Source organism: Neolamprologus multifasciatus, chromosome 22 (assembly GCF_963576455.1).
Source record: "Neolamprologus multifasciatus chromosome 22, fNeoMul1.2, whole genome shotgun sequence".
Lineage (NCBI taxonomy): Eukaryota > Metazoa > Chordata > Actinopteri > Cichliformes > Cichlidae > Neolamprologus > Neolamprologus multifasciatus.
In genome coordinates, this window is record NC_140459.1 from 24,216,985 (window position 1) to 24,243,232 (window position 26,248).

The 26,248-nt window shown below is 42.3% G+C and overlaps 2 protein-coding genes across 3 annotated transcripts; one reads left to right on the forward strand and one right to left on the reverse strand.

Annotated features, from left to right (window-relative positions):
* Positions 1-1,414: 1,414 nt before the first annotated feature.
* zbtb8b (zinc finger and BTB domain containing 8B) lies at positions 1,415-8,031 on the reverse strand. 2 transcript variants are annotated; one of them, XM_085149593.1, is made up of 4 exons: positions 7,858-8,031; positions 3,713-4,628; positions 3,410-3,588; positions 1,415-2,378 (listed from the first exon to the last, which is right to left on the reverse strand). In XM_085149593.1, exons 1-4 carry the CDS (start codon positions 8,029-8,031, stop codon positions 2,064-2,066), a joined length of 1,584 nt encoding a protein of 527 aa, XP_085005719.1. In that variant the 3' UTR covers positions 1,415-2,063. The 2 variants fall into 2 exon arrangements, with proteins under 2 accessions (XP_085005719.1, XP_085005720.1); XM_085149594.1 differs by lacking the exon at positions 7,858-8,031 and adding an exon at positions 4,922-4,963.
* Positions 8,032-14,898: 6,867 nt separating this feature from the next.
* On the forward strand, positions 14,899-24,021 carry heyl (hes related family bHLH transcription factor with YRPW motif like). The gene is made up of 5 exons (XM_085149665.1): positions 14,899-20,208; positions 22,314-22,380; positions 22,474-22,557; positions 22,676-22,757; positions 22,930-24,021. Exons 1-5 carry the CDS (start codon positions 20,129-20,131, stop codon positions 23,610-23,612), a joined length of 996 nt encoding a protein of 331 aa, XP_085005791.1. The 5' UTR covers positions 14,899-20,128; the 3' UTR covers positions 23,613-24,021.
* The last annotated feature ends 2,227 nt before the right edge of the window (positions 24,022-26,248 follow it).

The window sequence follows — 26,248 nt, forward strand, 5'->3', positions numbered from 1 at the left end:
AACAAAAATTATGAACATAAGATACACTGCAGAGCAATAGCAACAAACTCGGTGCATTGAGTGCTACAGTTTCAAATTAAAAGATGGGAAACGAAAGACTTATAAAAAGTTGTGTCATTCTCCAGTGAACCTTCATCATGTAACATTACATGAGGGAGCCCTACTTTTGTCTTTATAGAAAACGACTTGAGTGCTTAGGTCCTATGGTTGGCCATAAAGTGTCTTGCTGTGCATATAATGTTTAGACATTCAAACCCTGTTGATAACTTCATTTACACCATTACTGAGCCCTGGATCTTAAACAGTGCGGCTTGTTAGTCTTATTATGACAAATAGCGTTCTCCCTCAAGTTTCACTGAGTGGTCATTTGAAGGCGGTATTTAAATAGTAGGCATAAAGTCACACATGACTGTGTATATTTGGTTAAGTAAAAGTGGATTTCATGATTATGATGACGATATTATGAATTAAACCTATAAACTTAACTGTTTTGTAATTTGAAAAGGTTGCTTAAATGACAGACACTCCATTATTTTTATCAGTATACCTATCACAGGATTAAACATTAGCTACTAGGCTACTGTGAGGACCCATGTCCACAATCATCCAGGTCCAAGAGCCTGGTAAGTGCCAGTTTGTAAAGTCTTCATGGTTTTTACATATTAAACCTGTATGGCATACCATAGTGTACAAGCATGTATGGAAGATGGCCAGGATTGGTTCTCAGTTTATCTTGAATAATATAAATATGTATTCAAGTAGTCAGAACCTAAGCAAGACTACAGTATACAACTGCATCCATATGAACTGAGTAACTACTAGTGTGCCACAGACTGATTTTAATTTGCAGAGTTGTACTGGAAGTCTGAGCTGTATCATGTGAACATTAACAGAGACAGCACACAACCCTGTGAAGCTTCTGTACTGCACATCATCAAACCAGACAAAATCCTGCCCAGTCTGTGATACTGTGGCCTATCCAGTAATAATGCATGAGATATTAGTTATGCTTTAGTGTCATTTCCTGTAGCTTTTCTCATTAACCTACGTGTGTTAAATGCACTTGAGAAATAAAATATAAAATATAGTGATCCTCACCTGCAGGTTCTATCCAGATCCAAGTAAGCTCACTGCAGAATGTTCTCTCTCTCTGTTACACACACACACCTGTTTGCACTCCTCTGGATCACTAAATAAATGACTATTCTGCAAAGGACAAATGCAGCTGCTTATTTAATGCAGAAACGTGAGAAAACAGTTGCTGGCACAGATTTGTACTGAATAACCACTAGAGCGCGCCGCAGGCTAGTTTTGTATATGATCCAAAACTACATCAAGTTTACTTATACTTCAATAATAAAGAAGAAGTGACTCTGGGACTATTGAAAGAAAAAGATTAAAACAAACAATGACAAAGCAATGACACAATGTCCACAGTGTGAGAACACATTTATTGCAGTGATAACTCCAGTGGCCCCTCTACATCAACAAGACTGTTTTTATACACAAAGTGTAATTTTCTGGACAAAGCAAAACATTTGAGAAGACGCTTTGTCTGTCCTCTGTATATTCAGAAATCCAGCTGGACGGGTGCACTCTTCTTACATACAAGACACACAGTCAGATAGACAGACACACAAACAAACACATTTGGTTTTATCAGTTGTGCAAATATAGGAAAGGAAAGACTACAGTAATAATTAAAAGAAAGAAAAACACATACACACGCATACACAATCACTGAACCTAGTTCCAGTCAAGCAAGTCACTGGAGTAAAATATCTGCAAAACTCAAAGATTTAAAATACAAATTAGTTAATAAATAAATCATCTTACAGTAAATAATACTAACTAGAGATCACCCTGATGGGAATCGCACCAGCCATGACACATAGCCTCTGACTAAAGATCTGTGACGCCATCTTGCACAAATGTGATGAAATCTGACAAACATACAGCCAAACTACAACCCCAACGTGTCCAGGACTACATTTTGGCATGACACGCTAGCTCAGACAGCAAGTTCAGAGAAAGACTTTCTTCCTGGGTATAACTGACTGAATTCACAACGCGTGAACTACATCACTGCAGACAGCCAGCTGTCTTTCAAGCATCTGTTTCTCCACTAAGTCTTCCACTCTGCCGACCTCCACCTCGTCCACCTCATCTATAAAGCTGGACCAATCCGTACTGCCGTCTACTCGTTCCACAGGCTCTGACTGGCTAGAAGGGTGAACAGGGGCTGTTTCATCATGAGTGGTGGTCACACAGTTGCAGCTATCACAGATGCCGAAGCGTCTGAGTCCGGGTGAAACGCTAGAACCAGTGAAGTTTCGTCTGCAGCTCTTACATGACACCGGCCAGTAGTGTCTGTGGACCTGTGGATGATCAAGACATGGACGATGTGAATTCATCTGTTTGGACAGTACCAACTTTTCCATCAGTGTAGATGAGAACAACAGCACAATATATATTTTTTAAATCCCAGCAGTGGATAGTGCTAAACCTCAGACTACTAGCAGATGCACTTATGGTGCCAATTTGAAACTCTACTCCACTATGACGCTTCATTCTCAAGTTATCACATTCACAAACGTGAGTGTCCACTCCAGCCACCTGCCTGCCCGGCAGGGTAACATCAGCTTTTTATGGCTGAGGGGTAAAAAATAAAAAAAATAAAAAAAAAATACTGCACTAATGAAACTTACGTCACACAATGGTGAACAGTGAATGCAATTTCACAGTTTTCACTGAATTTCTTTAAGTCACTTAATGAAATTTACTTCAAAACGTCATACTTGCACCTAATATTAAAACAATGTTTAGCATCAAATGTCCTTAAAGTACCTAAAGAAAAAAATACTCATTATGAATCTGATACATGAACATAATCTTATACAGTATCACTTTAATGTCGCAGTTGGAAACTATTTTTAATATTCATGTGACTTTAAAATATTACACTGCACAATGTATTAGTGTGGAATGATGTTTTAAAGTAGAAAAGCTTTAAAATGAGTACTATGGAGCACAATGTAAAATATTTTCATCCATAATAGAGTGCATTGTAAGTTGGAAGCAGCATGACACAGATACTTTAATGAAGTCTTAGCATACAGAAGCTGTATTCTAGTATTGTATCAGGTCTCTGTCATTGAGACTCCTGTAGTAATTACTGACACATGACCAGTGTTGCTGTAATTGTTCAGAGCAAGGGCCCACAGGAATGCAACAAAAACTGAGATGTGTCTCTTCTTAGATAATATAAATGTTGTTCACTTAAACAACTTGTTGTTCCTATTAACCTGTTCATGCTAATAGTTTGGGTTATTCGAAAATTTATGAACTAAAGTTGCATAAGGTTAACTCAGAATGAAGTCGACCTGCTTGCAGTGCATGAAATTCTTACACTAAGGGCGTGGCTGCGTAGGTGCTCCTGTCGTGTGAACCTCTTGCCACACATGGGGCAGGGGAATGGCCTCTCTCCTGTGTGGCAACGGATGTGCCTCTTCATGATCCCCTTCTGCTTGGCAGTGTATGGGCAGAAGGGGCACTTGTGGAGTTTCACTGGCACTACTAAGCCATCACCTGAAGGAGGAAAAACACAGCAACAATTCAAACCTACCCCTATCTATTCCGGTTGACAATTTACTAACATTGCTATATAGCTTTTTAATCGATTAAATGTCCTTGTATTTATTCTGCTAATTACCTGTGTCCTCCCCAAGCCAATCAGACTGGATCTCCATAATTGATGATCCTACAAATCCCAGACCTTCGTCCATTCTGCTTCCTCCAGTGCTGCTACCCAGCCCTTGGGTGAAGCGCTGCCCTACTCTGTCCCCCAAAGAGTTGGGACCTTCACCTCTGGCCAGCGCCTCCATCAGCTGCCTAGCATTAAAGGATGAGCTGTATCCCAAGGGGGAGCGTTCGTTAGATGGAGAGGGACTTGGGGGAAGCAGCCTGCTATGATGAGTATTGTGCAGAGGAGGCCCAGGATAGGATGTGATGACTTTGGTGTCTGGTGACTCCATAAGCTCTTCATCAGGGTCATATTCTATCTTAGGGTTCACCAACTCTGGAGTCAGAGCAGAAGATGAAGATGATGAGAGATTAGTCTGATCCATATGTCCCTTCTGCCCTTCACTCCCAGGTGCAAACTCTTCCCGAGAGGGATAGGAGGTGTCCATATCCCTGGTAGCGCCTGGAGGGGTGGTGACAACAATGGACAAAGGTGTTCTACCTGATGTAACAGACTCCTGACCTAAACCTGACCCCCTATCTGCCTCTGAGACCTGTGAATGAGGCTCTGGAACCCCAGCACCAGTGGAAATTGTTGCAGAAGGAGTGCCACTGTCTGCAGGACCCATTCCTCCATCCTCTGTCTGATTCTCTTTCTCTGTGTTCCTCTCCTTCTCCTTGCTGCAGATTTCCAAAGACGACCGGATGTACTCTTTGCAGAAGTTCACCAGATCCGTCATCTGCAGGTAGCTGGCTGCTGACATCACCTCGATGACATTGCTCCTGTTCAGAGCCAGGCGTCCAGAGTAGAGGAAGTCCAGAATAACAGAGAAGGCGTCAGCTGTCACAATGTCCAACGACGCTGTGCTGTAGCGCTGTCCGCTGTCCTGAAAAGAGATGTTTTCAAAAGATAGACAATATTGAGCCAAATGTATCAGAAAACAAATGCTGGAACAGAAAATATTTAGAAAGTGGAACAGGGCTCCAGAGAAATATCGGTACATTTCAAATCATAGTTTTTACAAAACAGCTGAAGGTTTTCAAGATCTCCATTTTCCTGACTTCAAAAATGCTGTTACGCTACTTTCTAGGTCATAGAGCTGCTCCCATATTACCCAACCAATGTCTCTTCACCGGCCCTCAGTAATGTTAAGTATCCAGTTAAAATTCTCATCCTTACCTATACAGCATTCACAGTCAGGCTCCCTTGTGGCCGACCTTCTTCATGTCATTCCCTTTAGTCAAAACAATTTAAAATTAATGTTTTTTGGGAGGTTTTTCCCCCACATCCACCGAAGGACACACTGTGACAGAGTACTTGAGGCTGTGACCTGACCTGTGTAACTCTGCCTGTATGCTGGGTGAGTTGTCATTTCTGTGGACTCTTAAAAATCTGTTTACATGGGCATATTGGTAATATATTTATATCAGTTCTTCTTTTATGAAATGCATAATTTGTCTTAATTTTTGTACTGCTTTTAACACAGATTTTTCTATTTGTAGCACTTAATGCATTGTTTCTGTTGTTTAAATATGACCTCCCTTCATTTTGGAATTTTTACCTTGCTTATGTTTGTTTTCTGTGAAGCACTCTCTGCCTCTCGTTTGAGAAAAGAACAATATAAAAAAATACTGCTTGTCTGCAGTTTTTAGTTGTGACCTTGGCGAAACACAGTGCTGTGAAAAAAGTATTTTCCCCCTTCCCCCTTCTCAAATAGATAAAAAGAGAGTGAATGCAAAATTTAGTTTTTTTTTTTAATTATGATTTAATTTATATAAAAAGGAAACAAAAAACTTTTCTGCAGGAATTTTAGCCCCCAGAATTGTTTTAATTCAGCCACATTGGAAGGTTTTCAAACCTGAACCACGTGGTGAAGGTCATGCCCTAGTGCCTCAATTGGATCCAGACTTTGGCTAGGCCACTCCAAAACCTTAAGTTGTTCATTTATTTTATTTATTTATTTGTGAGCCATTCAGGTTTGTTTTTGATCATTGTCCTGTGGCATAACTCAAAAGTGCTTGAGCTTTAGGCCATGAATTGATTGCTTAATGATTTTCTGATAGGGAGCAGGTTCCAGCTGACTGTTCCATAAACTGCAGCAAGTCATCCAAACATTCAAGCAGCAAAGTAGCAAAGCCCTAGACCATCAAAACACCAACATCTATGACTATTGGTATGATGATCTTTTCATGAAATATTGTGTATTAGTTTTATGCCAGATTTAACACAATTCAAACATTCCAAAAACGTTTACGTTTTTATCTCGTCCGGCCACAAACTAATTTCTTAAAAGTCATCAAGGTGTTTTTTTTGGAAAATGTGAGACAAAACTTTGTGTTCTTTTTGGTCAGCAATAGTTTTTTTCATTGGAATGCTCCCATTTTTGCCCAGTTTCTTTCTTACTGTTAAATAGTAAGTAAGTGAGCCAAGTGAGGCCTGCAGGTCTTTAGATGTTTTGTGACCTCCTGGATGAGTCTTTGATGCGCACTCTGAGTAATCTTGGTCGACTCCTGGGAAGGTTCACCGCTATTCCAAGCTTTCTTTATTTGTGGATAATGGCACTCACTGTGGTTCGTTGCGAGTCCCAAAGTCTTAGAAATGGCATCTGTTCTTGAGTTTCTCTAGATGATGTGTTGCTTTTTGAGAACTTTTAGCCTACTTCATTTTGTCAGACATCTTCTCTTTAAGTAATATTTCAACTGAACAGGTCTGGCAGTAATCAGGCCTGGGTGTGGGCTTAATTTAACAAGTGGGGGCAATTACTTTTGTTTTTTTAAACACAGGGACAGGTAGAATGGATATATAAAGTGTAGACACCCCTGTTGAAATGCCAGGTTTTCTATGATGTTAAAAAGAATTACTACAATACATCATTTTAAAATGTTCCCACCTTTAATGTTACCTAAACCTATATAATTTAATTGAAAAAAACAAATCTGAAAAATATTAAAAGTTAAAAACACATAATAAGCTGGTTGTATAAGTGAGCACACCCTTAAATCGCTACTTTGGTGAAGCAAATTTTGATTTAATCACAGCATTTAGTCTTCTACACACCTACTATCAATAAAAGAGACTCTGTAAGTCTTCCTCCTTTCCACTGCTGGAGGTTTCTTCCTGCTCATAGGGGATCATAAGATTGTTGGGGTTTTCTCTGTGTTGTTATTGTAGGGTCTACCTCACAATATAAAGCGCCTTGAGGTGACTGTTGTTGTGATTTGGCACTGTATAAATAAAACTGAATTGAACTGATTAAGCCCAAGTAAAGTTAAGCTGTCCTAGTAGGAGTTTCCTGGCAGATGGTGGTGGCAGTAACATGCTTTGGGGTTGCAGCTGGAACTGGGGCTTTAGTCAAGATGGAGGGCCCCAAATCTTCAGGCATCTACTAGAAAGCTGAAGATAAAGGGAATTTCACCTTTCAACATGACAATGATCCCAAGCCAATTCAAATTAACAAAAGAATGACCTCACCTGAAGAAAATTAAAGTCTGTAATGGCCCAGCCAGACATAAATCCAATGGAAAAATCTGTGGTGTGATCTGAAGAGGGCTGTTCACAAGAGATACCCTAGCAATCTGACATATTTGAGTACTTTTATAAAGAAAGGCGGGCAAATATTGCGAAGTAAAGATGTGCCATGCTGATAGTCTCCTACCCAAGGAGCCTGACTGTGTTCTTTAAAAAGTGCTTCACCTAAGTATTAGTGTAGGGGTATGCCCACTTATGCAAAAAGCTTTTTGTAAATTTTTTAATCATTATTATTTATATTTTCCTCCAACATTTTTTTTTTGCTTTTCAGTTGGATTATGCAAGTTTAGGAAAAAGTTTAGGGAAAAGTGTAAGTCATTTATATCCACTGCAGGTTTGGAAAGCCTTTTCCCCCTTTCGACAAGTGGTATGTGAAAGAACACCCTGGGAAACAGCTGTCACAATAACACAACACACTAGACCTTGAAACTAACGATGAAACTGACTGTAATATATGCCAGTCCGATAATAAATACATTATTCTTGACCAAATTGTTGCATTTACGTCCAAGAAGCCACCTTAGTTTAGCCAGCTCTACTTAACAAACACTCAGAGAAAACAATGGAATCCGTGCTTATGTCCTTACCTGTAGATAGTGAACGAGAAGAGCTCGAAAATAACCGCTTCCTGCAAACAAGACATTCCGATGCGCCTTGAAGACACGGCCTTCAACAAGGATGCTGCAGTCACAGAAGAAGTCACGCTTCCGTTGCTCATTGAGCTCGAACAGTAGTTTGGACAGATAGCAAGGCACTTCCATGGCTGAACTCCTGGCGGCTCTGCCAGGATGAAGGAACAGACGGGTAAACTGAGGTAAACAAGCACTTGTGATCGTTAACTGTTGGAGGTGTGTTATTTACAATCGTATTACCACTCAACAGTCAACTCCGACAGAGTTGTATTACAAGCTTGACTTATACATCGTTTAAAACCTCCAGGTAAACAAACGTTAATGATTATAGACTTTAGTCCTAACGGTGAACAGTTAACTCAGCTAACACACACTGGGTCTGACAAACTGTAACCACTGACGCTTGACACTTTAAAAACACAACAAGGATAACGGAGTTTAAACACACAAACATTGACTCAGACACACCTGAACTAACAAAAGTGGAATCACTTTTCTCTGCTTGCTTGCTAGCTAGTGTGTGTTGCTAACGCTGGGTAGCTAGTTGGCAGTACTTTTCCTAAAATAGCCGACTGACGAGACCAGCTGCTTTTTACAAAACCTGTGAAAAAAACTGAAATAAAAAGGCGTGAAATACCGACTCACTTGTTTAATTACGCTGACCGTAACAACTCTTTTACCGTAGCACCGCTAGAAGCGAGGCTCTTTTGTCCCATGTCCACGTTAGCCAACAACTTCCGCTTTCGGCCAAATGAAAAAAAAACAGTGACGTTTTTGTTTATCTGTCCAATCAGTGGCCAGTTCTGCGTCTGCTGTACTATTTTTCCAGGAGGAAGTTATGGTCAGATTGACAGATTTAAATCTTGTTCTGTACACATGCCTCTGACTTCTTTGTGCAAAGGAATAAAACAACATGACTTGCAAAAATACCAGGAATATGTAAAGTAGTGAGATCACCAACTATGGCAAGTTCGACCCCAAGAAAAGGGATTTCTGTCTTCCATGTGCTCTTAGTTCAGGATGCATATTTTACTTTATAGTAAATGATGATGCCATGCTTTTAACTATTAGAAAACGGATTTGTTAAGCTTCTGGACAAATACAGAAATAATCTAAAACGTTTTTGTAACATTGTCTGCACTGAATCTTTCTTTTCCTTACTATATGGCAGTATTCATTAAAAACCAAATCAGCTGATTAATGCTTTCAATTCAATTCTAGATGTCTCCAGGAGAGACTGTATATCAAAGATGGATGTGACCATCATGATCACACCGTTAGTGTCTGGATTCGGCATTTTGAAGTCTCAGTATATTTTGGCCACAGCTGGCTAAAATAGCTAAATGATCAGCTCACCATCAGGTTTGGCTAGAAAGCTGCACTCACAGATGGGTGCAAATAAGGTCCAGCTAAGTGATTTGAGTTAGAAGTCAGCTTTTGGCTACAGCTGCCTGTCAGTCAAAGTGGCCACACCCCTGACTTTAAGTTTTAACATAATCCATTGGAGAGACGTTTAACAAATTCATCCAGCACACAGCTGTTACAAAGCAGGAAACTATCCATAAAGAGTAAAACCGTTTTTTGTGATGATGATGATGATGATGGTAATGATGTTTTGGAGGAAGAACCTCCAAGTGTCACCCTCCATCTCTTACCAAGTCCAGCATGCCGCTGTACAACCACAGGCGGCTCGCGCTTGCCCACATTGTCTGCTCAAGAATACTTGTTTATTTGCCTCCCATTTCAGAGAGAAAATAGATCCTTTTTTTATTTTATTTTCAGACATAGCAAGAGTAAACAAGTAGTTCCTTTAGCGCTGCACCACACCCTCTCAGCACAATCCACAGCTCTTAGAAGTGTTTTTACACTGATGGGTGCCGACTGGGCAAGTTATTTGTTTCAGATATTTTCCCATGGCAAACAGAGTGAATACAAAGGCTTCGTGGTGGCCTGTGGAAACCACAGGGTAGGCGTACATGAGCCTAAGCACTCACCCCTTTTCTTTTTTTTTTTGAAAATGAAATTTATAGCACCTCATAAAAACTCTATTCATGCTTATAAGCACTAAATATAAACCAGTATAAAGCAGAAGGCTTTCACTCAGCTCTTGTAAACTTGACCTGATGGAGCGTTGTGTCCGGCTGCAGGCAAGTCCAGCTGTCAGTTGACCCGACAGGCACAGCCCTAACACGAGTCCATCCCAAAACAAAGCTAAAATGGGCCGAACACTGATGTAGCTCTGCTTATTGACCTTCTTCTGGCTGTGACTCAGGGAAACACAAGGCCTTTGTTTTTGTCATTTGTTGACTTCAGGGCAGGAAACTCCCTCTCTGCAGATCGCAGCCAAGCAATCACACTGGACTTTCTACAATACTGCCCTATCTGTGTGGCAGTTTAGCGCCGGTTTACACCCAGCAACTTCTTAGGAACAAATAACATTCATGATTCATGATTGGGTTTCTTGCCTGTCCCTGTGATTACAACGTCGTGTGATGATTTACTGATTGAAAACCCAGACAAAAAGTAAATAGATGAAGTGATGGCTGTTATGTAAGGTTACATCCAGACTTGGGACCTCACTCATTGTGTGTGTTAGCCACTCTGAGACCCACGGCTGGCACAGAGGGCTCCAGCAGCACCCCTCTGGGTCCCTGTGGTCTGCGCCTCAGCACATAACAGCCACTTAGGCCGGCATTTTCCCAGGCTGAGACAACACACCATGGTGGCAGCGTGAGCCACAGAGAGGGCCTGATTAAAGAGTAGGGACAATGGAGGGAGAGAGAGACAGGGACCGTGGTGGCATTTTCCATCTCTGCCGCTGTCTCCTGGGGGGACCAAGTATGTGCCGTGAAACGTTTGAATTATCCCAGAATCTCTGGAATTCAGACTGAGGCACCACGGAGAGGACCCTCGACCAGGGATCAAAGAGCTTTGAGAGGAGTGCGGTGGACTCGTGGTGAAGTCGAGTGCATAGCGGAGTATGAATGTGTGTGTGCACGCGTGCTTGTGTGTTTCAGGAAACTAACTTGAAAAAGATTAAGAAAATGTTTGAATTTGAATCCCATGTTCTTTTATGGCTTCATGTATAAAGAAAAAAAAACATGTTTGACTTCTGAGTGATCACTGAGCAATGAAATGCAGGCATGTGGTGTGTGTTTCATCCCTTATGAGATCAGATAATGCAATCATAGCCAATCATTCGAAGTCTAATAGAGTGGGCGCCCCTCTTAGTCTGTGGTGGCAGTAAAGGAGAAAGAGAAAAGCGAGAGGGGGAAACCTCGTCCCTTTCTTTCTATCTCTCTCTGTAATTATCACTTAATGTTCTTTGGTAATCTGGAGACGTCTGTCTCTTTGGTTCGTCCTTTCTTCCCTCGCTGGAGAGGAAATGTATAAGTCTGAAATAAATCTGCTAGCCTTTTTATTATTGTATATTTAGCACCAGAACAGAGTAGTAAATGGAGCCAGCCCAGACCACAAGCTTCCGGTATCGCAGGGCTGCAGCGCTGGCTGTCTTTGCCACAGCCAAGTCCAGAGACCAAAGCCTTCTACACCATATACAGCTAGCAAGGCGCTCTCAAGCAATGACCTCAAGCAAGTTTTCATGTCTGAGATAGACAGTGTTTGTTTGTGCCCAAGATACACGTGGAGTGTATAGAATGAGTCTACTGTACAAGTATGCCTTTCAACATTTGTATGAGCATCTGTTATGGGCAGTTTTATGAATGTGTGCCTGTCCTTTGAATCCACATGTCTGTGTGGATGAGGAATTGTCTTGTGTTTGTTTGATTTCAAAGCAGGCAGCATTGCATTTACTTACATATATGTATATATTTACATATATTTACATATATATATTTACACACACGCACACACACACACACACACACACACACACATACATATATATATATATATATATATATATATATATATTTATTTATTTATTTATTTTTTGGTAGGGGTGCAACGATACTCATATCGATATTGAACCGTCCGATACAGTGCTTTCGGTTCGGTACGCATATGTATCAAACAATACAAAATTTTTAATTTATTTGATCAACTTTCCTTCTGATGATGCTGTTTGTGTTGAGAGCTCAGTGGATCTGCGCTCGACAGTGCAGCCTAGACGGAGTAGTCGAACTGTAGTAGTAGATTCACTGACCGCAGGGCAAGCTAGCGAGACAGAAGTTAAGCTCATTGCAACATGGCAAATTGAACCTCCCCCATCCTCATTCAGATCTGGCGTTTGAAACTATCTTGGTCTTCATGTGAAGTATGACCCTGAAGGTAAGCGTGTCATGGACAAAAGTAAAATATTATGTCGGATGTGCCACACAATGCTCAATTACATGGGTGGGAACTACTGCGTTAGCACAGTTTGCTCGTTAACGGGGCTATCCGCGGTAGCTCGTTAACGGAAATTTGCCGTGTTGTGGCGTTAACGTCATTTCAGATTAACACTGACAGCACTAGTGGGAACACAACGAATATGACTGCACATTTACTCCGACATTATCCTCGTGCAAAGACAAGTGGAAGCAGACAAAAACAACAAGCACGCATGCTACAAACTTTACCCGAGTCATTTAGACAGCCGTTAGCACATGATTCTCCTTATGGGGACCTGATATGTTTAATATGCTGCTGAGAATATAGCCCAGAAGAAGCGTATAGTATAGCTTTTATTTTGGAAAGATCCATTTCTCTGTAATAAACTCTCTTTTCCAAAGATGAGTGATTTCTCGATCAGATAGATTTATTTTTTTTATTACTTTGTTGTTTCAGCAACGTTAAATTTAAAAACTGTACTTTTGAGTTAAAATATATATTTATAATTTTTAATAAATGACAAATTAAAAAGGCATGAACTGAGGCTGTTGAAAGAAGTGAAGCAATGCCTTGATGTAGCAGGATAAACCCTATTAATACATTAAGAAATCTATCTCTGTCTTTTTAGGCTATCGCCACAATCTTTTCCTCCAGACCACTTCCAGCTTGGCAACGGTTGCTGCTGGGATGAATGCGAATGGTATGAATGGTTTCCATATTTGGGCTGTAAATTGTTATTCATTACCATTTTAGCCAAACCCTAAACCCAATCCTAACTTTAAAACCAAGTTTTAAAAGGGACAAAAGAAGAAATATTTAGTTTAGAAAGAAGAGGAAATAATGCAAACATGTAAATGCATGCTAAACAAATGCAGTTTAGTAAACTGTATACAGAATATATTGAAATGATGCTTAAATGGTGTTTAAAAACCACTTATAACATGGCTATAAGTGGTGCTTGAGCTGCCAGAATTACAGGCGGTCACAACAGTTTTACTTGTGTTTATTTTTTAAAGTGAGATTATTTTTGTCTAATTTAGTAGTTTTGTGGAATGATGATTTGGCATCTGGGGAAAAAAGTGCTCAATCAAACCCACTTCAGTGTATCCTGTATTTCAGTTTTCTCAAAAAACAAAAAACAAAACACTACTGTACTGACACCAATAAAACCAACTCCCTCAAGGGGATGAGAATGATGGCTGTTATTGCCCACATCCTTCCTCCATCAGCGTCTTCTCTTCCTTTCGCGCACACTCACCGTAATCCCCCTCTAAAAATGACCCAGCAGTGTGGTGGCGGCGAGTTCTTATGCTGGTTTTTCAGGGGCTTACGCTCGCTCTCCTGAGCTGCCATCGGAACAAGGTGTCGGCAGGTCGCCCCCCAGATAAGGCTGTAATCTGAGGTGTAAAGTTAAACAAGGGATTTGGAAAAGTGAGAGGCTGTCAAAGAGCAGCAGCACAGGGGTGTCTAACAGGGACGGGAAAAAGCGTGGCCTGGGTTTGTCTGAGAATCCAGTTTATTTTCATCTCTGAGTGCAAAGCACAGCTTGGATCAATATACATATATGTAAATTCAATCAATCTCCTCCATAAATCTAAACGATGGGTAGCTTCCAAGTCAAAATGCTTCAGCAAAACTGAACTGAACTGAAGAAGCTTCTTGGATAAAAGTTTGAAACATCTCCAAGAAACTTAAAGAAGTCCAGTTGCTGTTCCTTCTAAGCTCCTTAGATTACCGTGACCTGGACATGACTGAGAACCTACGCAGATTTAGTCAAACTTGTTTTACAGTGGCTAATATTAGCTGAGTCTTAAACACCCCCCTCTCCACACACACACTCATCAAAATCAGGCACAGTCACATGCATGGCTGAGGGGCACTGCGGATTAGCCTCGAACTCTTTCATTTTTCACTCCCCGCCCCACACTCCTTGTTTTCTCTCTTCTCCTCCTCTTTCTCTGTGGCTCGTTAAAGATTGTGTCCTGTGTGTGATGTGGCAGAGGAGTGCAGTCAGAGTGAACTGATTACGGACGAGGGCCAACGTGCCTTTGAGTCATGGCACCGAGCAACATTCTTCACGTGCTTAAAAATAGTAACAGTCGAGCTTTTTCAGGTTTGTTTTTCCTCACTGGATGACTTTGGGGCATCCTCTGTCAGACTGTAATCATAGCCAGATTCTCTCGACCCCCCCCCCCCCCCCCCAATCCCCCGCCTTCAATTTTCTTTCACGTCGTTATTGGTGAGCTTGCTTAATCTTATGAAGAAAATTGGCTTAGCGTGGGAAAGGCGAGATTGTTTTGGGGGATAGGTTTTCTTGTTTTAGAGTTGTGCACATTTTTTCTTCTTCTTCTTTTTTTCAGTGCAGGAGGAAGAAAAAGTGCCAGCTTGTGCCAAACCCTCACGAAGCACAGATAAAAAGGAGCTGAGTGAGAGGGAGGCCGCAACACCACGACAAAGATATGGGCTGTCTAAGCAAAGAGCTTTACAAATGACGATCTCCAGGGGGAAACAGAGCGGGTGGGGTGGGGACAACATAAGGGAGAAGAGGAGGCGAAGAGGAGAAACAAATGTGGATGAATTGGTGGGAGGGGAAGAAAGATGGGTATGGGTGGTGGGGGTAGGGGGTGGTGCAACACAGTGCAGTGTGGAGGGATGGGGGGTGGGTGGAGGGTGGTAGATGAGAGGGGAAACATTCCCCTTGCCCACATTAAAGACATAAAAAAGAAAACAAACAGAAAAACATGTCTGACATAAAGAGGCTGGTTTCCGCGGCGACAGCACAATGGCTGCCTGTGGCTCTCGGGGCCCTCGCCGTCCCGTCTGGGGCCCGGCACCAGCGAAAGTCACCGCAGTCACAGGGCCCATCAGCGTGTGTGTGTGCTTGTGTGTGTGAAACATGGTGAATGTCATCACAGGCCCAGTGCTGTGGGAACCGTCATGAAAGGGACCCCACTCGGAAGCCACAAAAGCTCCTTTCTGCTTCTTCTCTTCGGCTTTTAGCCTCTTTATTTATCTTTGCAAAGGGGGAGCCAGATGAGGAGGGAGGACTCTCTCGCCCTCTCCCTGTTCTCTCTCTGTGTCTCTCGCTCTCCAATAGACGGCACGACCCGTAGCCGCAGCCATTTTGCCCCACTGACACCTTAAATCACGGCAGCTACTATTTCAGTCATCCGCTCTGGCTGCGTCTTGCTGCGTTCCTTTGGTAGTTTATTCACAGCTCATCTTAGCTCAATCAGATCATAAAAACACAATGGGTTTCTTTGGAGACACCCTGTGGGCACAAACCTGGCGTTCCCAGGAATGCCTCATATATTCAGGTTATTTGGAGTGAATTGTGAAGACAGCCAGACAGCAAGTGCATCAGGTCCCAGCATTCCTTATGTGTCTGAAAGGCAGATAAATCCCTCGTGGGTCCGGCCCAGAGAGTGCCAAGCCAGTCTGATGCCAGTTCCCATGCCAATCCATTCCTGATCCCTGCGACAGAGCAGCCAGGCACAGTCGGACTATTATAAAGGCCTCATACCAATACGGAATCAACTGATTTTGAGGGCATGTGTCAATAGCGCTTGCATGCAGCAGGGCACCATGCAGGGCCCCTTTGACCACATTTGGCCTTTCACAGACTCACTACGGGGCTTCAAGACAGTGAATAAATATTTAACTTGCTTGATGGTTTGATGCTATATTATCATTTTAAGGACCACCTTCAATTTAAATAACATATTTGCAAACACCACTGCTATTAATGAATATATGTTTGTTTTCTTGTTGTTTCTTTTCTACTTTCTGTGAATAAGATATTACATTATTATTATATTGTGAATGTGAAGGTGTCGTTTTTTTTAGCTTGTTCTATTTGCAAGATTTACATTTTATTATTAATATTTTACTGCTACTTTTTAACATAATAACACAGCACTCTTTTGATTTCCATACAGTTAATCAAATTTTCTAGAAAATCTGCATCGTTTCCAAATATTCACTTTTATTAGAAATTTAAAAAATGCATTAAAAAGACCCTCCTTCAGATTTATGATACATAGGATTTTACTTTCATGTCTCTTTTTTTCAGCAGGTTTAGCTCCCTTTGTTTGTTTTTAAACTGGTGCATGTACATTACATTTTGACAAAAAAAATAAATTGTTGGTGTACTGTTAATGAAAGCAAACCATGCAATGAGACGTATCAGTGATCAGTTATTTAGTTTCACTGAAAAATGCCCAAACAAAATACCCCGCTGAGCTTGTTCCATCTCACAGAGTTTCAAACAATAGCAGCAGTCATGCATCAGAAAGAATAATTGCAGCTGAGTGTTTGTGCCTTATAAATTGTGGGTATGTGCTGTCCACATTCGTGTGAGGGAGTTTCGTGTGTGCGCTAGCTTGTATGAATCAGTGCGTGGCCTCCCGCGCGTGCGTGCATGCGCGTCCTCATGTTCATATTTGAGTTGCGCATGTGTGCGTGTGTATGCAAATTGTAAAAGTATGAGCTTGTTAATTTCAATAAGGGACTTTGCCTTGTTGTGGTTTGGTGGGATGGGAGGGAGAGTACTTGAAGTGGCCGACCAAGATCGCCAGAAATCTCCCAGAATTCCATCCCACCATCCAGTGCCAGCTCTCGTCTCCCTCTTATGTTGGCTTTACCGTTCCTTCGCACACGCCCCCACCATGAAACCATTTTCATAATTAATATATCTATTTATTCATTTATCTGCTTAATTACTTTCCATTTCTTTCCCCTTTTTTTTTCTTTTCTTGTAACTTGCCTCATCTCGGAACAGCTGGGCGGTGTGGCCGGCAAACCAGAGCGATCTCTCTCTCTCTTGTTTTTAAAGAGACATGCGATACAAATGAGAAAGTAAACCTTTGAAGAGAAGTAAAGAGCGGGTGATAAAAATAGCAATACAGAACACTGAAGGCTGACTTCATAGATGTCTTTTTTATATTTTTTTCCCCCCAGTTTTCTGATGCTGAAATGAAATCCAGATCTGAATTAGAGAATGATTAGTAATGAAAGGATATGTGAACTGGGTAGTGGGGGTTGTTTGCTGGGAGAGAAAAGGGATTTCTCCACTCTGTTAGTCCTGACTCATATCCACCACACTGCGAGCCCCCTGGTGATGGTCACACTGATTACTCACACTTGCCTATTGCAAACACACTCACTTGCACATGTTTTAAGTTATTCCACTACTTTACACATGCGACATGACAAAAATGATTGTAGGCTCAATTGTCGTCACGCTGAGCAAGATGAAGCTGAAAAGAACATAAAGACTACTGGAAATCCATTTAAAAGATGACCAAATTAAAGTTTTAAAAACGACTTCACTTGCCCAACTAGTATACACAAAGACCTCGCACTCATTCATTGTCGCAGCCTATGTTTAAACTAACACACCCTTCCAGTCTGCCAGGCAGGAAGAGACACCCTCAGCTGGGCATTGTGTGCAAGAGGGCATGCCACTTGGCCTCTCTCAGTCTTTCACATACACATATGCACACACTGCTGGGTCACTTAGGCATCGCTCCTAACAACCGGCGCCTGGGTCTCATGTTTCCATGGCAATCTGCACCAGCAATCTTCCCACGGTGGCAGAGGAAACAAGTGCCGCGAGTGAGCTCTGTGTGTGTGAGTGTATAGAGAGTGCTATCTTGTCCAGTGAAGAGCCCAGATGTTCAGACACTCAGTGGGGTGACTTCTCTCCTTGACCCTTCAGTACCTGCCCTCATCTCTGCACACACAGGCTGAATAAAAACGATTTGAATAAGCTGGGTTTATCTGTGCCTCACTTCTTATCTTGAAATACTTGAAGCTGTAATTTCAAAAAGATAGTGACAAATCTACATCTTGACATAGAATGCATATGAAAGATAGATGTATATTTAGTTGGATATTTAAATATATAAATGGTTACATATCCCAATATTTCTGGATAACTGTTTTAAAGCCTGTTTATGCTGTTCGACTGTTGCCAGAACCAACCATATTTAGATGAGAAAGTGGAATGCTGTGTCCTCAGATAGCGCTAGCAGCATCAGTTGGCAAGATGGCATGTTTTTAGACTCACATATCTATATGTATAGTTTACATATACTGTATATAAATGATGGGCATAGCCTCTGGGTTCTGCAGTCTCTTTAATGGCCAGCAGGGGCAACTCTTTAAAAAGACTTCCAGTTCCTCAATAATAGTTTCCTGGTAATTTTTGGGGTCCATTGCTAGTTTCAAGTCAATGAAGGAAACATTATGTTTTTGGCATACATTACTGTCTTCATTAGAGTAAAAAGGGAAGATGGTACTCTGACCGTTGATTTCACAGTCAGATCCACCTAGTAACAGGATGGCAATACTAAAAAAAACTCAGCTAATGGGACACTAACTGATAGCTGATATCACAGTGGTTCTGTCTATCTTTTTTATACAGTCTATGGTGGATTTCCAAATTTTAAAAAAAATCACTTACTCTGAAATTTACAGCTTGTTACCAAAACCCTTTCCCACCAGATCCTTTCTGTAGCTTACTATTGCCTATTTTTATCATTTCATAGCAATTTTTCATAAACGTCAACTATCAGTGTTAACTGATAGCTTAGCACTGAGCTGTGTGGTCAGTTCTGGCTCCATAAAACAACCACAAAGCAATATGCCCATCTCTTCTACACAGTGAGATGATTTATTTTAAAGTTTTCTAAAACTTTGTTGACATTATTTGTCGCACTGGAGATTGATGCTTGATAAAAGTGTTATTTTCAAAGGTGAACATAAATTATTGGCATTGCTTGTAAATCCCTGTAGTATACTCTTGGAAGGATTTAGGTACTTTAGATGTCACCTTTTAAAACAAGAGCAAAAAACAGCCAACACTGTTAGTTAAACTGCTGACACGGCTTAATTATTCCCACAAAATCCTTCTATACAAGTATAAAACTTTTCTATTTGTATCATTTATGGAGCTCAAAGGTCGGCGCTGGCTGCGTTTCATCTCTGCAGGCGTGTTTTCACTCTGTGCCGTTTCCCTCTCACAACACAAAATTGCTCAAGAACTCGAGTCAAAAGTGACTCGTGAGACTGTGCAAGTATCAGATGTTGTGTATCGCCTCTGTATGATGGAGTGCTTTCACAGTTCATAATTCCCACACTCCTCACCTCGCTCTGCCTCCTGTTGCCATTGTTCTATGGAACAGCATAATTAAAGGAGCAGAATGAGAAAGAAAGCAGGACAGAAGGAAGGAAGGAAGGAAAGCAGGATGAAATTGGAGGCTAATTGACAGAGGATGATTGAGCAAAGGGGTGGAAAGATGAGGCCGAGGGGGGTGCGGGAGAGAGGGAAGGAGGGTGAAAAGCCAGAGAAGGGCAGATTAAAGGGAGAGAGGAGGGACACGGAAAGGAGGCGGGGGAGCCAAAACTGGCAACCCTGCCCAAACTGCCAAAGTCCTGTTTTGTCATTGGGTGGCTGTGACAGAGCGAGCGAGCCAAGAGAGAAATAACAGTGAAAGAGAGAGAGAGACTATGATTGGATGCCAGTGATAGAGTAAAAGACTAAAGCAGCTTGTGAATTTTCTTAGTTGTCATGGGCCCTTGGGGGTTGATCAAGTGGCACCACTGACTCACAGAGAGAAAGAGAAAAAAAGAAGACGCATGAAGAACTGACAACAGCGAAAACAACAAACACGAGTGACAAGAAGTAACTAAGGACAACAGAGCTCTTATAAGTAACCGTGCAAGAGAAGCAGAGAGTGACGGGCACGCAGGGTGAGTGCTTCATCCAGAGGGAGACTTCCTAAAGAGGCAGAGGCAGGAACCAACGAGATCATCCAGCCAGACCTGTCAGTCTCCTCGTCCTTCTGTCATCAGTCGTCATCGCTCCAGCCAGTGAGGAAGGGGCAGAGAAATGAAGAGACCTCACGATTACAGCTCTCCGGACTCGGACACCGACGAGTTCATTGACGTGGGCCAAGAAGATAGCTACTGGTGAGCCTCCTTCAGTCACACCTGAGATTGTAACACGTTCCCTCCAGTCACGTTTGAAAAGAAAATTACATGGCGCGCGGCTGTATTTAGCAGACAAAGTTAAAAGCAAATTTGCCCCGAGCATGTTTTCCAGTCTGCTGTGCAGTAACGAGTTTAAAAGACTGTGGGAAAAGTTCGAGGTCCCACAAGGTTGTGTTTATAAAGCAATTACAGCAAAATAGAACTTCTTATTATTTAAAGATTCCTGCATTCAGGTACAAAGGTTTTAATTTTTTTTTAAGTCTTGACACGGTTTAATTTGCATATTATAAATCTTTAAGCAAATTTAAAAACCACGTCAGTGATGTCAGTGTAAAAACTGACATGTCAACTAAGTTTGAGGCTCAAGTCAGTGAATTTCTCTTGTTCAGAAAAGCAGATATATTATAGATTTATGTTAGATAGATAGGTAAGATATACAGTGTTCACTTTCTGTGTAAAACAAAAGCTTTACGGCGGTTGTTGCACATGTAAGTGCAGGGGTTAGTCGAAAAAGCTGCGTGCATGACCATCCATGTAAAACAAAAAAGGCCCGTCAACGCTGAAGTGTCAACACAGGAGATGAAAACATGAGCAGGAAGTCATTCACTCAGGAATATTAATTTATATATGTATGTATATTTATAAAAAATCTATTGATTTGAACCACAATGAGTGATTATAGTACGACGTCTTAAAATTAAATGTCTGCAGTTGATGTAGAAAATTTCTTCACATGAGAAACACAAGTGAAAGCTCATGAGTTGGTTTTAATAAACAACTCTAAAATAGTTTAAATATTTTACGTCACATTAAATATGAAAAAAGTGCATTTTCCCATATGAGTTTAGTGCTATTATTCCATGCAAACAGTGTGTTATTTAATTAGCAACTTTATGAAAGATCTCCTCGTCTATGTCAGACACACATTTTTGCTGCATTTCTAAGACTGCATTTTCAGGCATCAAAAAACTGCTTTTTCACAAACAAATGAGTTTTTCTCAGCTTTTATTATTAAGGTATAATCCCAACACTGAAATCTTGCTTTTGCACTGGAAAAATCCGATAAAAAATGTGAACTACACAGTCAAAACGGCTGGTTAAACGCTAAAATACTTCTGGAAGAGGAAAAAAAAATCTTCTAACCTTTGAATGCAAACGCGGCCTGCAGCGCCAAGGTGATTAAGTGCAGTCCACTGCATGTAACTTGTTCCATTGTTGTGGAAAATGCCCGATAAACAGTAAAATTACTCTGAACGCTGCACACTCTATTTTAAAGTCATTAAAGCGTTTTGCTGCTTAGATAAATTTGTCAAATTCCTTGACTTAGCATTAAAAGACATTTGGATTCAAAGCGCCAGTCATTAAAGTGTATTTGTAACAGTATACAAAAACTCATTCCCAGCAGTGCTGCTTACATCACAGGCGCTGAGCGAGCCAGTAACGCTAAAGACGGTTTAGATAAATTAAATTGCCATGTGACATGCAAACAGAAGACAGCGCTGCTTTTTCAAGTCAACCCCATCAAAGATAAACCTAAACAAAAACACACAGCTAAACTGGCAGCCCTCATGTTAAAATCTAATAGAAATAAGTCTCTAGCGGGGCAGTTTGGAGGGAGCTGTGAGGCTCGGAGTCTCTTTCAGGCCTGTAAGATGAGAGTTCACAAACAAACACAATCCATATTGGATGACTGTACTCGGAGGAGCTCATGCTCCCATTGCAGCGTGCTGGAGCCCCATGTGAGCGCAAGCATCGCCTCGAGGCTATATAATCATCTTTTCTAAAAGTGCTTTTGCTCAGACGGAAAGGAGAACAGCATGTCATTTCACTGAGACTAATGTCCAGAAATGCATTAAAGTGAAAACAATCTCATCTTCCCTCCTCTCCCGGGCACTGCTCTGCTTTTCTGTGCCCAAAAAACAAATTAGATGAAGGGAGTTGGTGTGCCATCCTGCCTCTGTGTCATATTAAGGAGGGTAATAATAACAATATGCAGGAAAATCAAATGATTTTTTTTCTTTCTCCCTCTGTGTCCCTTCTTACTCATCTCGCTCTCTTGCTTCAACACTATCTTCGCGGTACAGCCCAGTCACTGGGTCCATGTCTCCAGGCAGCGCCTCGCAGATTCTGGCTCGAAAGAAGAGAAGAGGGGTGAGCGGATTAGGTTATTGGATGTTAGTCGGTTCTGTCTCTTTTTCAGTTGAGTCTGCAACTCAGTTTGCTTTTTTTTCTTTTCTTATGCAGATCATAGAGAAGAGGCGCAGAGACCGCATCAACCACAGCTTGTCAGAGCTCCGTAGACTGGTGCCCAGCGCTTTTGAAAAACAGGTAAGGAATGAATTTGAGATGATAATATTTTTTGTCATAGTTAGACAATAAAACTAAAAGACTAAGCAGCTTTCTGTCATCGTGCCACTGTTCAGAGTGTTGCTAATTTTCACTGCAGGGTTCATCAAAGTTAGAGAAAGCAGAGATTCTACAGATGACAGTGGACCACCTCAAACTGCTGCATGCCATGGGAGGAAAAGGTGACAATTTGGACTCTTGCTTGCTGCCCTATTCGGATTCTCCCAAACAGCCGTTCCACATAAAACAGTGATTCATAATTATTTATTATCCTCCTCTTTAGAAAAAAGATTTTTACTGCCTCCCCCTGCATTTATTCAGCAAAGACTAAACTGAACTGTTTTTCCACCTCAGGATACTTTGATGCGAGGGCTCTGGCAGTCGACTACAGGACCCTGGGCTTCAGGGAGTGCGTTGGAGAGGTGGTACGGTATCTCAGCTCACTTGAGGGGGACTCCCCAGACCCTATAGGAGCTCGTCTGGTCTCCCACCTCTCTCACTGCGCGAGTGAGCTAGACCCTCTTCTCCTGCAGTCACCCCCAGCTTCCGCCCTGCCCTTCGCTCCTTGGCCGTGGGCATCCTTCCCTCAAATCTCCCCTAACTCGCCAGCCTCCTCCTCACCTCCTTTCCCAAGCGGGCGAAGGGATCTGGCCCTGCTAGGGAGCTACCCATCGCCCGCCTCCCTACGCCTCACCCCCCTGGCCGGGTGCCAGCAGGGTGCACCACAGCTCCTTGCACCTACAGCTCTTGCCACCGTCCACAGGGTGCCCTCCCTCGCAGCGTCTCCAGTCCTAGCCCCCTCCAGACCGCCACAGCCGTCTCCTCACAGCTCCACCAGGGCCTCACCTCTACCTCTCTCAACCCCTTCCTCTTCCTCTCCTTCAACCTCCTCCTCTTCCACTTCCTCATCCTCCGCCCCTCCACAAGTGTCTTTCAGGCCCTTTGCACCTATGGGGTCTCCCACAGTCCAGCGCAGGGGCTTGAGCGGATCAGCCAAGGCGGCCCAAGGATGGGGGACTGAGATCGGTGCTTTTTGAGGGTCAGCTCTTTATTTGAGCGGACATGGACCTCCCATGTGCTCCATGTAGCAAATATTGGTTCCTTTGGAGAAAGAAGTATTCAACCTTTGATGATTGTTTCTGCTTCTAAAAAGCCATATCCGGTGATGGGTAAAGTTTCAGACGATCACAATCATATGTTACGGAACAAAGAGGGAATGTGAATGAGTAGCTCTGAATAAAGTCGTATTGTTGATTTTGCTTGACAAATACACACAAAGAAGAGTGTCCACCAGAGCCATAATCACAGTAAAACACTCAACAGAGAGTGTGGTTGAGATTTTACTGATCCCAGAACTGTGATGTTTCTGTTTTTCCAAAACATTTGTACTTTTGATCACGCTTTCTGAATGTTTGACAAAATTTCTATAAAGACCAAGTGCCTTTATCTCTTTGCTCAAGTTTTCTGTGTTTTTCTCCGATTATATCAGTAAATGCAAACATGTAACTGCAGATATGCCATCTGCTATCAATACAAATGGGAAAGGAATGGTTAAAAAAAAAAGAAAAGAAAAAAGACTGCATGTTAGGCGTTTATCCGTATATTAACTATGTCTGCAAACACTGCCTGCATGTTCCCCAGCCATAACCCACTTGGTATCTGAGCTGTTTCCAGTGACGGCTGATGGGAGCTGTGGTCTTGTGGCTGCAGAGGATAAACATGGTGGGAGATGGTGATGTTTTTGGGATGCCGCGGCGAGGCAAACAGGCCCATCACTTTGCCCTCTAATTGGCGGTCCCCTGTAATTAACTTTACCCTCCTATCAGTCTATGTATCTTCCTCTCCTCTGCTGTCTCTCTGCCATTCTTTCTCTCCAATCTTGCGGTACACCAGCGGATATCTTCTCTCCCTGTTTGTCTGCGCCACTGTCTCCTCAACAATGGAGAGACAGAAAAGACGAGGGCGAAAAGGGAGGGATGGAGAGAGAGGAGAGACAGAATGGGAGAGGGGAAAACAAAAGGAAAAGATCTGAAGGGCTGTGGTTGAGTGACTGATTTGGTGTAGACGTTCAATAACAGGGTGGGAGGGAGGCAGGAGACAGGGTTACGGGGACTGCGAGGGTTTAAAAGGACAGGAAAAGAAGCAGTGTGAATCACAGAGAGTGGGCCAGCGTGTACGGGGTGCATGAGAAGCCCCCGAAAGCTGATGAATGACACTTGCAACAAGCTTGTTTCTCAAAAACATCAGCATAATTGTGCCATGCTTCACCAAAACTGCTCTGCGGGGATGAGAGGGCAGAGAAGAGCCTTGTGTGTGTTTACTGCTGGGGAACGCTTTGATCTACTTCAGGATGCAATGTCTGTGGTCTGTGGTCCAAAAATGTGTGTGTTCCGCAAAGTGCATATTGTTTATTTGAGTGAGTGTGCTTTTGTGGGCTCGAGCCAGTCTCTTGCGCTTTCTTCTTTGTGTGTGTGTGTGTGCTTTGTTGAGTGTTTTGTTTATGCAGTGTGCATGGTCGTGTGTGTGTATGTGTTTGTGTAATGTGAGTATTCAGGGCTGGCGTCAGGACTGAACCGCGGTGACGGCGTGGCTCTCGTGCGATGCCGGCCGGCGGTCGGACCGACGGACAGTGTGGTGGTGGAATGTTTGTGGAGGGTGTACGCACACACATACACATATACACACACAGATACGCACTCAGGCATACAGACAACACACAACACAGATACACATAGGCTGGCTGGCACTATTCTAGCCCCTGCGTGGAGGAGCCAGAGTCACCACCACAGCTTCCAGGAAGGACAACCACAGTCACACTGTGCTGGGTTTCCCACGGGGGAGGGGAGAGAGTGAGGGTGGAGGGATGTGCAAGGAAGGAGGGAAGGAAACTTTGGAGAAAGAAGGAGGGAAATGCTGTGTGTATGTGAGTGTGCATGTAAGGCAACAGGACACGGTGCAAACTCAGTGAAGAAAAGAGGAGGGCTCAGCAAGCAGGAAGGATGGCCGAAACAAATCAGAGAGAGAACAAAGTAAACTCAGCCACATCAATGCATCACAGCTGATTTTTTTTAATTACATGTCTATAGATATAATTTTCCTAGAATAGGAACATGGTTCATTTTTTATCTGTCTGTGCCATAGACGGGGGAGTAAAAGCCAGCCTTTCTAATGGCCAGCCTGCAGATGACATGCATGCATCACTATTGATTTTTTAAAATTTTATATATAACTAAATATATGAGGCTAACATTAGCTTAGGCGACCCCAGCCCATTGTTACTTGTTAAGGATTTTGTGAGGCAGCTGTTGCACTCATTGAAATCACATAAACTTGATTATCATGAACTCCAAATGATAAATTCCTCCTGTCTCACCTCACATCTAATTTATCTGGGGTGAAAAACCGCCTGTCAGCTAATGACGGACAAATACTACAAACAAAAGGCCCCAAAAACTCAACTTTAAATGTATCTAATGAACAGAAAATGAAAAAAGCCATCAGTTCTTTATTTTTTGAAGGAAAATCAAACTGACAAGTGGACCGACTGCAAACCGGCTGATAATGTAATAGCCATGTCCATCCTTACTATACAGTCTTTTTTCCAGGCTAACCCTAACCCTCAAACCACTGCACCACCGTACTGTTCTCAGGCCCATGTTTTAAAGGTTTAAAG

Excerpts from the sequence above, each read along its gene's own strand:
- heyl (XM_085149665.1), top strand. The coding sequence starts at position 20,129 with ATGAAGAGACCTCACGATTACAGCTCTCCGGACTCGGACACCGACGAG. Across the intron at positions 20,209-22,313 it reads GGCCAAGAAGATAGCTACTG|CCCAGTCACTGGGTCCATGT; the intron begins GTGAGCCTCCTT and ends TTCGCGGTACAG. Across the intron at positions 22,758-22,929 it reads GCATGCCATGGGAGGAAAAG|GATACTTTGATGCGAGGGCT; the intron begins GTGACAATTTGG and ends TTTCCACCTCAG.
- zbtb8b (XM_085149593.1), bottom strand. The coding sequence starts at position 8,031 with ATGGAAGTGCCTTGCTATCTGTCCAAACTACTGTTCGAGCTCAATGAG. Across the intron at positions 4,629-7,857 it reads TTCTCGTTCACTATCTACAG|GACAGCGGACAGCGCTACAG; the intron begins GTAAGGACATAA and ends ATCTCTTTTCAG. Across the intron at positions 3,589-3,712 it reads TTGGCTTGGGGAGGACACAG|GTGATGGCTTAGTAGTGCCA; the intron begins GTAATTAGCAGA and ends TTCCTCCTTCAG.